Here is a 13,366-nt window from a genome sequence, read left to right as displayed (position 1 = left end):
GCCATTAAATTTAGGGTTAATCCCCTTGAATTTAAAAAGTGCCAATACACAATGGGAGAAAACAAAGAATCAAGAACTTTAGACTGGTTAGATTAACCTCAGTGATGGGGAACGTCATAGAATCTATGGTCAAAGATTCATTGTAAGTTGATCTTGGGAAGTATAATAGTATAAATGGATCACAACTCAAAACTGTAAAGGGAACATCTCATTTGACTAACCTGATATTATAATACATAGGAGCTAGATGCATGAAACAGATAGTTCTGCACAAGGAGTCACTGTATATGCTGGAGTCTAATATAGACAGGATCATGAGATGGACTGAGAGAGACAGAAGGTTGTTATAAATTGCATTCTTCAGATCAGATCAGGGTTATAAGTGGAGACCCTCACGGCTCAGTGCTAGGACCACTCTTTGTTTCTGATCTTCTTGACTGATATAATCAAGAAAATAAATGGTACAATGTAAAAATTTGCAGATAATATAAAGGCCGGAAGGGTGGTTAGTAATGTAAATCAAGCTGACCTTCAGAATGATTAAAACAGGCTCCATGAATGATTGGATAAATGGCAGTCATGATTCGATTATGCCAAATGTAAGGTTCTACACTTGGGAAACAGTAACCCAAGAGTAATTATATATACTAGGGCATAAATGAAAAGACTTGGATGTTTTGATACAGTCAGATATGACAGTTAGCAGATGGTGTAAGCAGGTGGCAAGCAAAGCACACAGTGTTTAATCAATGACTTACTGTACCTTTGCAAGGAGGTTATAATTCCATTATACAAGTCAATGGTGAGATAGCATTTTAAATACTGTGTTCTGGTTTGGAGGTTGTTTGAGAAAAGACAATGAGTTTTTTTTCCAAGGGTCCAAAGATGAGTGACTTGTCTAGTGTGAATAGTAAAGGGACATCCACATGGGGAGTGATGACAGAGGTGTGGATTACAGAGCTTGGAAACAAGGTATCTCAGAGCAGATCTGACTGAGATATAAGGCATTGAGGGGAGAGAGAAAATTGAATGATAGTGGAATTTCACACCTAAATGGGACATATAAACTAGTGGAGGAAACTAATAAGAACTGGATTTGGGGAAGTTTATGTCTGATCAGAATGTTATCAACCACTGGAATAAACTGCCTTTCTGGGTTTTTGAGGTTGATGGCCTGGTAAAGTTTAAGGGACAAATGGATAAGTACAGGGTGGTTTTTCATTCATCATACCATTTTATTCACCTTGAAGAACATAAAATATTGTTTATAAACAGAAATTAATACTTGAATTATATTTAGCAGTTGAGAAATTCATGCCACAATATGTTCAATGTGTCCTCAATGTTTATCAATAATGTGTTGCAGTCAGAGTTTTAAGTTGCAGAGAGCATGCTCTGTTTCCTATGACACAGAAAACTTTTCAACCTCAATCACTTTCTTCAGAGCAGGAATGGTCAACAGATTCTTATAAAACATTCCATCTTTGGAGATAACCCCAGTGATATAGAAATCTCATGGTTTTAAATCAGGTGAAATTGAAGGCCATCTTTAGTGTTTTTCAATGCACACAACATGCAACTCAGCCCATGAACACACACACACACTTCTATGTATAAATATGTATGGATATAAGTGCGTGTATTATTGGCTGTTAAAATAATTTTTTTTTAATCCCTTTGCCTCTGTGACAGTAAGGTTTTTGGTCCCTTGCTAGAAACCATTATTTATAATTTCTGTCCATCCTCTTGTTAACAGGAGAGACTGTTTCTACAGGGAGGGGATACACTTAAACAGAAAGGGTGCAGGAATGTTTGCTGATGCTATCGAGGCAGTGTTAGGCGGGTCGGAAAACTGCTAGCTTGGGGGGATACAAGGACTAATAGATTAACAGTGGCCACTGGCAGAGGTGAAAGTGATTCTTGCACTGCTTCTATTGGAATGAGCCGCAGCCTGGAAAATAAGATGCAGGATATTTCAGAGACTGCTGGGAATCACTGGGGTACAAATAAACACATAGGTTGTGTTAGGGTAGCTAAGAAAAAGAACAGGTGCATGTATACTTGCGTATACACCAATGCTAGGAGTTTAGTAAATAAATTTGATGAATTTGAGGTATTGCTCAAAATATCAAAGGCAGATATTGTGGGGATTTCAGAGACGTGGTGTCACACAGATATAAGGAATGCAGAACTGGAATTTGTGGAGTACAATGTCTACAGAAAGGATAGACAGGATAGGAAGGGAGGAGGGGTTATGCTGTTAGTTAAGAAATACATAAAATCCAAGGAAGTGAAGCCAGTCGACATTGCTGGACAGTGCAGTGTCGAGTCAGTTTGGTGTGACATAAGCATTGGGAGATCAAAATTGAGAGTAGGAGTGTGCTATAGACCTAATGACTCTGATGAGTATAATAAGAAACTGTACGGGGAAATAGAGTGGGCCAGTAAATCAGAGAGTCTTATAATGGGGAATTTTAATTTCCCAGATATTGACTGGAATTTTTGGGCTGGTCACTCACACACTAGCAAGGCTTTTGTGGATTTATTGGATGATTGTTTTCTACATCAGCATGTTTGGGAAGCAACTAGAGGGAGTAATACTCTTGATTTGATTATCAGTAGTGATTCTTCATGCATAAGGAATCTGCAGGTAAATGAACCACTAGGTGGCAGTGATCACAGTGTGCTGAAGTGGAATTTACTCAAAGAGGTAACTACCATTAGGGGTAAAGGGAAGGGTTATTGCTTTCGTAAAGGCGACTACGATGGACTGAGACAGTATTTTTGGTTTTAAATCAGGTGTATTCAATTCTATACAGTGAGACCAACTGATGATGTTACGAACAGCAAATTCAAAATGGGAAGCATTCAAAGAACTTATCTTGGAAGCTACTAGGCTTTACATACCAACTAAGAAATATTGTACAAGGTTTAGGCCTAAGTGGATGTCAGATGAATTAATGAGACATGTGGCAGAGAAGAAAAATACATGGGATACATACAAATTAACACTTGACACAGAAGCCTATGATAGATACAAGTTGATCTGTAACCAAGTTACAAAGGAGGTTAGGCAGGCGAAGGCAGATTACGAAAAATCTTTGGCAAGGGATGCAAAGAAAAACAGCAAAGAGTTCTTTATTTATGTAAACTCTAGAAAGAAGGGGATGAATCAGATTGGTCCACTTGATATTGATGGGTCAACTGTTGATGATCCTGCTCAGGTAGCTAACAAACTGCATGAAAATTTTGCATCGACATTCACACATGAGGAGTTATTCAGCGAGGGGAATGCCATAGGTGTATTCAACTCTGGCAGTAAGCTAGAGAATCTTGTAATAACTGAGAGTAAAGTGGAGGAGAAATTGTTGAAGATAAATACAAGAAAGGCACCTGGGGTGGATGGGATCTATCCAGTTATATTAAAGGAGGCAGCAAAGGAAGTAAGCAAACCCTTAGCCATAATTATGAGAGCATCCTTGGACTCGGGGGAAGTACCCATGGACTGGAGATGTGCAAACGCGACCCCAATTCACAAAGGATGATCAAAGGGCGACACAAGTAATTATAGACCTGTTAGTTTAACTTCTGTTCCTGGAAAATTAATGGAGGCACTGGTTAAAGAAGCACTGCAGGATCATCTAGACAAGACTTCAGTTATAGCTCAGACACAGCATGGTTTTGTTAAGGGAAAGTCTTGCCTGACCAATTTGATTGGATACTATGATGCAGTCACAAAAGAACTGGATGCAGGGAATAACTTTGATATTATATACTTGGATCTTAGAAAGGCTTTTGATCTGTTGCACACGGAAGACTGCTGCACAAATTGGAGCAGTGTGGCATTGGAGGCAAATTGCTGCTATGGATAAAGGGGTGGTTGAGGGGGAGAAGACAGAGAGTGGTAATCAATGGACACTGCTCATTGTGCACTGATGATATTAGTGGAGTCCCTCAGGGTTCAGTATTGGGTCCATTATTGTTTTCTGTATTTATAAATGATATTGATGATGGTATATCCAGCTTAATGTCCAAGTTTGCAGACGATACGAAGGTTGGCAGGGTTGTCAAGGACACTACTGACACTATGCTACTGCAACAGGATCTGGAAAGATTGAGCAGATGGGCTGAGAGGTGGCAAATGAAGTTTAACATTGACAAACGTAAAGTACTATATATGGGAAACAGCAACCCCAGAGCAACGTATCAACTCTGTGGTACTACACTGACAGTGGTAGAGAATGAAAGGGACCTGGGGGTGGTTGTGCAGACAGATATGAAGTTTTCTGAGCAGTGCAGATGGGCTGCAAGAGTAGCTCATGGTGTATTGTCGATGATATATAGGAATTTTTCTAGCAGTTAAAAGGAGGTGATTATTCCCTTGTATAAGGCAATGGTCAGGCCACACCTAGAGTACTGTATACAGGTCTGGAGGCCTCATTTCAAGAAGGATGTAGAGATGCTGGAACGAGTACAGAGAAGGGCAACAAGATTAGTGAATGGAACAAAGGGGTGCTCTTACGAAGAAAGGCTTAAGTTTTGCAAATTACAGTGTCTGGGGACTAGGCACCAGCGAGGTGATCTGATAGAGGTGTATAAAGCCTTGAATGGTTTGAGCATGCTCAATGCTGATGGGATTCTTCCTCTTGCTCAGAATAATCACCTGAGAGGGCATAAATTCAAATTGAGAAAAGACAGATGTAGGATAGACGTGAGGAAATTTGCCTTTAGCCAGCGGGTGGTTGGTTGGTGGAATAGACTTCCATCCCTTGTCGTGGAAGTTGATAGCCTAAATAAGTTTAAGGCTCAGCTGGACAGGTATTTTGAATGAACAGAGGGGTGAAGTGGAAGTGGTTATTTTTTATTTATTTATTTATTATTATTTATTTATTTTTTTTTTTTTTTTTTTGGCTGATGCTGCATAAGTTTGCTTTCTTGCATCAAATGCCTCTACTAATGCTAATGCTAATCCTCGTTTTCACCACTTTTACTTCCTGTGTTAGTTTTAAAATGCAGTTCTACTGCATTTTAAAACTAACAGCAACTTTTCCATCTAATCTTTCCCTTTCCACACTCAACCAATAACTAAGGCTTGGTTTTCCAACAAATGTCTAAGTCCATCAGTAGAAAAATTAAGCTTAATTTACATTAAATCAAATTATCTAGTTTCATTTTCCACCTACACTAAAATTCACAATAGTTACAAACAAGTTACTAATAAATCTAAAACTGAATTTTAAAACTTGCAGGAGAAAGACACTTATCCCTTATCCAAATGACAGTAAGATTTGCTGATCCATTGCTAATTAGTTAAAACTTCTGTCCATCTTCACTTCCACCATTTTTGCATCCTGTAGTTATGTTACATCTTCAAAAAGATAAAGCTGAACTATCAGCATCTTACTTTTCATCTGACTCCTACATTGATGACCATGCTAAATCTCCTTCTACCATATTGAACATACCCCAATTCAATTTCTCCTTTGATTTTTGATTAAAAGAATTTTGAAAATTTCTGAAAAAAAAAATGGACTTCACTAGTGTCAAGCTACAAGGAATAACAAGACTGGTGTCACTTATCCTTGACAAATTCTACAGTCATAAAATTTCCTCTGGCTTCTCAATCCATTTGTGATACTAAAATATGATAGGTTTGCCACTTCATGTTTGCCACTACCACAAAAATTAAAATAAAGTAATACCTGTACATATTTACAATGAATGTATAAGAGAAAGCTGAATAAAGGATAAATCAAATAAGCATTTGCTTGTTTTATGCATTGTTAATTAGTATTTGTTAGTCATCACCAAACATTTCTGGAAAGAAAGCCATTGGAATGACTCAATGGATAAAGAAACTGCAGGAGCCTTAGATACATGGAATTACTGGGAGTGGCTGTATTATGCAATTTCTGCAGCTGCTTTCCTTTCTCCATGTCTCCATTGCAGAGCTTGTCAGCACAACAAAAACTATTACATACAATTGCAGTATCTTTCCTCACTGAGAACACATACTACAATCTACAAAAAAACTTGAATAAGAATTATTTGCATTTCATCTTATTACTATATTCATATCACTTTCAATCATATTAATTTAATTAATTTTAGTTGAATGGTATAATTTTATTTGAATAACTGGTTTTCACATCCTCTTACCTATTATTCTCATGGTTATTTTAAGTAACTAACATTAGCACAATTGGGAATATGAATTTGATAAAATAGTATTAGTTAGTGGGTTTAATGTTTATCTATTTTTATTTATCTGAACAACTTTTTGAGCTTTTTAAAACAGTTTGAACACCTTTCTATATGCTGTCTGAGGTACCGTGAATTTAGTCCATACCTACTCTAACAACACACTGAATTTAAAACACAGCATATATAAATGCTACCTCTGGCTAAAATGTATTCTTATAACTATTATAATAATTTATTTTTATATTTTATTTAGTAAAATTATTTTATCCATTTTAAAAAATAACTGAAATAGCTAACCTCCTGCACTTGTCCAACACATGCATGGGAATGTTGGAAATTGGCCCAAAGACGAGTAAATTCTCCTCCCCAGGAGTACTCATCTTCTTTTCCACTGACAAACAGCAATACATTAGTATGCTTACTGGAACGTGAGAAAGCCTTAATTAGCTCGCCTGAGAAATTTTGGTCAACAATTACAAATACCTGGTGAGCCACACACTCTTCAAGGTCAGCCATCAACTCCTTCACAGTGTATATTTCATTCTCGTCGATCTGCAAAAATATTTAGACATTAGTATTGAAAATTACAAATCTTATCTTACTTACATTATATTCTTTATTATTATTTCTGTTATACTTGTTCTTATGAATTTTTGCATCGACCTCTCAGACTCTAGCGTGCCAGTTATTATGATACTTCAGTTCATACACTTTTTTGTGTATTATATCTGCATAAAGTGTTTGCAGAAAAATCTGCACATTGTGTAGGCTGAAAAATCCAGATGAGCTCACTGAGATAAACCTACTCCTTCCATCTGAGATAAGCAGACTACAGCCATGACTGAATTAGAATTTATTTTGCTAAAAACTTTGACCCACTATATATGAATGGCATAACTAGAGTAAAATTCTGTTACAACAAACTTCATAGGAGCGCACAAATCATCTTGCCATACCAAAATTGTTCTAATGAATACTGCTGAAAATTATTTCAAAAGAATCATTTTTTTAAAATAAATTCTGCTGTACTTTTATACTACATAGAAGTAATAATTTCTGATCTATTTTTCTTAAATATCAACTTGAAAATCATAATAAATACATAAAATGATGAAATACGTGCACTACAAAAGTAAAAATATTTTGTACAGAGAGTATCATTAAAAGCATTTTTTAACTATAAGAAATACCACACATACAGAAATACAGTACAGTAGATACAACTTATTCTATCTACATTAATATGGGAATTCAACTTTATTGCAAAAATGTGTGTATTCAACCTGCACCAATTCTGATACTTTTTTTGTCAATCCAGTGAACTCTTACATGACTGTAAGTAGAAGATATTTAAATCATGAAAACACAAAGGCCTGTTTTGTTACTAACAGTACCAAATTTCGAATTCACATATCACTTGATTTTTTTTTTTTATTGTGAAACATTACCAGAACACGCTGTACTAGTTGCTTCCTGCTAGTGCAGAGTGGGGGGGGGGAAGCATATGAGTCATTCAAAAAGATGGATTATTGAATTCCTTTATCATATTTTTTTAAATTGCATTTTTTTTTAAGCAGAGACTCCCATAATCATATTTACAATCTGGGTTACCCAGTGGCATTAAAAAATTTTCCAAAATAAATATTTCTTTTCTTCTAAAACAATACATTTAAGCCTTGGTGAACTGTGAAAATAATTTGCTCTACTGAATTTTTCACCAAAAATGCTTCATTCACATGAGACTTACAAAGCATTAATAATATAGTGAAATGGCTGGGACCTAGAAATATTTTAATTATAGTAAAAATTTCATAAAAATAGTATTCATTATAATGGGATTTTATTATATTTGGTATTCTCATCCCTAAATACACTGCCCTACCATTAACATCCAGACACTCTTCTGTTGATAGTTAGTCACATCCTACCTAAGCACCAGTGTCAGACAAGTATAAATATGCTCGTAGGTGGCCTTCAAGGAGACAGCAGTACAATTGTAAATGCAAAATGCCAAGATCAACAGAGTTAACAGGGTTCCAATGTGAAATGATAATAAGTTGCTATATAAGCAGCCAGGCTGTACATGGCATTTCAATGGCACTGGAGATCCCTAGGTCAATGATTGGTGATGTGATCTGCAAAACCTCCAAAGTTGACAGAATGTGACAGAAGAGCCCTAAAAAGAACCCACAGTTCCACTCAGAGCACAGGTCATCATTGTTACAGTACATACAGATCCTCAGTGGGACAACTGGGACACATGTCACCACCAGTATAGTGTACAGGATGCTGAACAATATGGGTTACCACAATTGAGCAACCATCCACAAGCCACTAGGGGGGTAATCCCCAACTAATGCCACATGCCATCTAGCTTAGTGTAAGGCATGCCATTCTTGGCTCATAGACTAATGGAAAGCTGTGTTTTATGGTTATGAGTCACGATACATGGCCTAGAAGTATAACAATCATAGCTGGGTGTGACAGATGTCCGAAGAAAAATACTTGCAAGGCTATTGTCCTAACAATAAAGTTTGATGGAGGAAGAATGATGGTCTGTTGCTCTTTTTCATGGTTTGGCCTGGGACCGTTGGTTGTTTTGAACAAATCCATTAATGCTGAGGTCTATCTAAACATCCTGGACAATAATGCATTACTTACATTCTGGCAGCACATGCAGGAAGGTGCACACCTGTATCAGCAGGACAGTGCTCTATTGAATACCGCTCACACTGTTATGGACTGGTTTGACAATATGGGCATCAAAAGGTTAGACTGGCCAGACCACAGCTATGACCTCAATCCTACAAAGAACCTCTGAGATGAATTGTATCATTGTGTGTATGTGAGGAGAGAGCACCTAAAAAAAACAGAGCTGAATTGGTTGCTGCTTTCAAGGCTAAATGTTGTAAAATATCTGGAGGACACTTACAGGGATTCGACAAGCTGGTGGAGAGGAGTGTTCCATGGAGACTCTTAATGGTAGGACAGTGTACTTCTTGCATGAAGAAGTACATTGTCCTACCATTATAACTGAGCTAATGATTTTGTAATAACTGACTGCAAAGAAAGTGGAAGATAAATAGTTGAAGCTAAAAGTTTGTTTGTTTGTTAGGTTTTATTGGCGCATTAGCAACTAAGGCTATAATGCACTGAAGCTAAAAGTAAATAAGGCATCTGGGGATCATGGAATCTTTCCCATTATATTAAAAGCAGCAGCAAGAGAGGTAAATAAAGTTCTGACCATGATTATGAGAGCATCTTTAGATTTGAGTGAAGGTTCCTATAGACTGGAGATGTGCAAATATCTCTCCTATTCACAAAGCAGGACCAAAGGGCAAAGTAAATAAGTAACAGATCTGTAACTTATTTAGACATTAGTATTAGTAAGTTTGACTTCTGTTCCAGTGAAAATAATAATGAAGACAATAGTTTAAAAAGTACTGCAGGATAACCTTGGAGATCAGAGAGATGCCCTGAATCTACTATGGTTCTGTCTACCACTCAACCCACTTCACTATGCTGAACAACAGCAAGTACAGATAAACCCTTAAAGAAGGGAGGAAGAACCAGTACACCCTCTCTCACCTGATGAACATGGATGTCATCAAACTTTATGTGACAACCTCGAATCAACTCCAACAGCTACTCCAAATCACCAAAGAGCTTAGCACTATCATCAGGATACAATTTGGCCTACGCAAATGCAAAACCCGTGGATTGCATCAGGAAAATCCAGTCAGCCAAAACTACCAGCTGAAGACCAGTGAAGAGATTGAAGCCATGACAGAGAGAGAGAGAGAGAGAGAGAGAGAGAGAGAGAGAGAGAGACCTACAAATAGCTGGGGATGATGCAGACTTGACAGTTAGAGTATAAGGAAATCAAAGCCCTCCTGACTGAGAAATATCATCAGAACGAGGACTGCTAAAAACAAAGCAGAATAACAGGAATGTGGTCAGAGCCATAAACACCTATGCAGTCCCAGTACTAACATACTCTTTCAAGATCACGGATTGGATGAACACTGAGCTGGAGAAGATTATAAGATTGACCAGAATAATGATGACCAAGAGCCACCAAGTGAAGTTGGCCATCGTGAGATTGTCCATAGCCAGGAAGCAGGAGGGAGGGAAGGGTTCGACAGACCCATTTAACAACAGAAGAAGGCGATTAAGAAACTGAGGGCTTCCAGAAAAACACAGTGCCAATCTATCAAGCCATAAGGAAGATAGACAAACAACACCCCACTCAATCTCAACAAGACAATCCCACTCACACAGAAAGAAACAAAAGACAAAGTTGGGCATAGAAGGCACTCCATGACAGACACTGAAATAACCTCCATCAAGACCACATAGACAAGATGACTTCCAATGCATGGTTCACAAGCAGGAAGCCCTTACCTGAGAGCGAAGAATTCATTCTCACCATTCTAGACCAGGTAATCAACATCAGGAAATACATTGCTAAGGACCCTGGAGTAACAGATGACACATGTCGGCAATGCTACCCGGTCCCCAGAAACAATCCAGAACATCATCACAGGATGCAAGGTGATCATCCAGATGGAGTACACTCATAAATACAATCAGGTTGCCAGGATAATAGATCAGAAGCTAGTGCAAAAACACCAGTTTATCAAAAAGTATACCATACTACAAGTATGAATCCCAGGCCATACTAGAGAACCCTATTCAAAAACTATACTGGAACCATGCCAACATAACAGACAAGACTATTCTGCACACATAACCCTCCTCAACATGAAGGAAATTGCTACCTACCTGACTGACATAGCAGTGCCCAACACCAGCAAAACCTATGAGGAAAAGATCAGGAAATTCACAGCCTAAGGCAGGAAGTCAAAGAAATGTGGCGGCATATAGATCAAGTAATGACTGTCTCGATCACTGTATCAACCACTGGCACAGTGCTAAAGAACCACCATAAGAATCTAGCAGCAATAGGCCTCCCAAAGAACACTTACATCGAACTGCAGAAAGCCACGATTTTGAACACATGTATGATAGTCAGAGAGTTCCTCAACCAACAGTAATAATAATAGTAACTGGACAGAACCCACCACCCCATATTTTCCACCGTGTGACTGGTACTAATCACAGGGTGTAAAAAATCCCATACGGAGAAAAAGTAATAATAATAATAATATTCTCTTAATAATAATCATCAATTTCATCCTTGGAGAATGAAAACATTTTCAGAATAGTCTCAATAGAAAGTTATAAATTGTTAGTCAGGATAACGTTTACTTCCATAAAACTGAGAATCAAAGCAAAGTAAATTGGTCTGGTATGGAGTAACAGTAAAATATTTATGTCAATACAAATATATTTCAATATATTATGTCATATATTATGTCAATCCAAAAATATTTTGGATTGTGCTTCCAATAAAATGTTCAGCCTGACACGACTTTTAAAGATTTTTTTTTTTTTAAATGTATTTTATTATCATCACTATTATCATTATGATTATTGTTATGGAATCCTAAGCTGTTTTCTTTTATATTGCCATCAAAAAATTAGTCTGCAACTGTGAGAACAATACTGTAAGGTAAGATTATATTGATAAAACTGGTAACAGACCAGTAAGAATAAAAATCTATTTTTAACTGATGAGAACTGAAGAAAACATGATAATGACAAAGTTGTTAATAGGCAATAATTAACCTTATGAACTATTTTTATCTTTTATAAATAAGATTGAAAAAATATCACACACATTACCTGCCCATTGCCATCAATATCCCATAGCAAGGCTGCACCATCATTCCTTGTTGGGCTATTTAAGTACAATACAAGGGAGTCCACACAGTGAGATGTTTCACATAGTTTTCGAAGGTGATATCTGTATGCCAGTTTGAAAGCAGATGGATACACAGGGTGCATTTCCCCATATGCTGAAAAGCAATCAGAAAATGGTGCATTATTTCAAGTATTTTTTTTCCAAGATAATTCTTTGATACATTAAGATTCAGCTTAGAAGTCTCTTTACATAGATAAATTATTCATATTTGATTAACATATATAAATAGTACATGACTGACCTTGCATTCCAGGTGAACCATTTGCATAAAACACCTTTATATTTCCTTTATGAAAACCATTGGTACGCAACATGTGATACATAGCATTCAGGTTTTCCTTGTACTGTATGGAACTGGTTAACCGATTCCATCCTCCAGAAAGTAGTACCGCTTGATCACACATTTCCAATAGGCGGCATCTGGTGTGGACAGTTTCATGAGTTGTAGTGCACCGCTTTGTGTTAACATGAAGAGGGTCACAAATCAAGTCAGCTGTTTCATTTACAGGACGAAAGGAAGGACATGAAGCAAAACCTATCAGCAATAAAAAAAAAATTACTTTGCTATTATAATACAAAAATTAAGCATAAAAAATAGACATAGGGAACTCATTTACAGATTTCTCAATCTTTACATAAGAAACCCTCTGATTTCTGATTATTTCTAAGTATTTGACATTTAATTATTGTAGTTTTCAATAATTAAATGCTAAACACATTTAATTTAGAAAGTTTATTCCCATTTTCTTCCCACAAGCAAACACAGTAAGGATACATTTTTCTCAGAAAAAACCAACAACATAATGTATCATATAAATAAATACTATACTGCACATCAAACACCACCACTATTGCAATGAAAGTGACTTCTGCTACCTACCTAAAAATATCTCACTCCACATCTGATGACATCATGTGCTCTATTGCCATACCTTTAAACACATGACCAACCAATGGACTGTGCAATAAATGGATAATCCTGTATCTATATATAATGAAATTTTCTCTTAATTTTTAAACTTATCTTGCTTATATTTAAGTTTAGAAGATTTCTCATCTACACTCTAATCATGGAAAGGGGACTGCTACACTAAGGAACTTTTAACACTTCATTCAAATTGAGTCAATAACTTACTTTTTGCCCTTGGTACTGTTAATCCTACAGTCCAACTGGGCTCCAACAAGTGAACATATTATAATCATGTGCTGTTGTTTGTTTACAGTTACTGTCTCTCCTTTCTGTTAATAGACTATAGACCTTCCTTCATTGTCACAGGTATTGAAATTTTTAGTATTAAAATTGAACTAAATATTGCCATTTATATTTATGGTTTC

General features: G+C 36.7%; 1 protein-coding gene across 1 annotated transcript in view; it reads right to left on the bottom strand.

Moving 5' to 3' along the window:
* The window catches only part of LOC150079331 (uncharacterized), a 36,965-nt gene that overhangs the window by 14,082 nt on the left and 9,517 nt on the right, over nucleotides 1-13,366 (bottom strand). The window contains exons 3-5 of the mRNA XM_090383496.1: nucleotides 12,273-12,566; nucleotides 11,953-12,125; nucleotides 6,502-6,756 (exon numbers count right to left, since the gene is read on the bottom strand). Of these exons, the coding sequence (XP_090239622.1) occupies nucleotides 6,502-6,756; nucleotides 11,953-12,125; nucleotides 12,273-12,435 (591 nt within the window). The 5' untranslated portion in view covers nucleotides 12,436-12,566. The remainder of the gene's footprint in view (nucleotides 1-6,501; nucleotides 6,757-11,952; nucleotides 12,126-12,272; nucleotides 12,567-13,366) is intronic.

The sequence above is a fragment of the Mastigoproctus giganteus genome, chromosome 10 (genome assembly GCF_048544385.1).
Source record: "Mastigoproctus giganteus isolate SK-2022 chromosome 10, ASM4854438v1, whole genome shotgun sequence".
Lineage (NCBI taxonomy): Eukaryota > Metazoa > Arthropoda > Arachnida > Uropygi > Thelyphonidae > Mastigoproctus > Mastigoproctus giganteus.
Note: the sequence above shows the minus strand (reverse complement) of the source record. Positions and strands in the feature narration are given on the sequence as shown.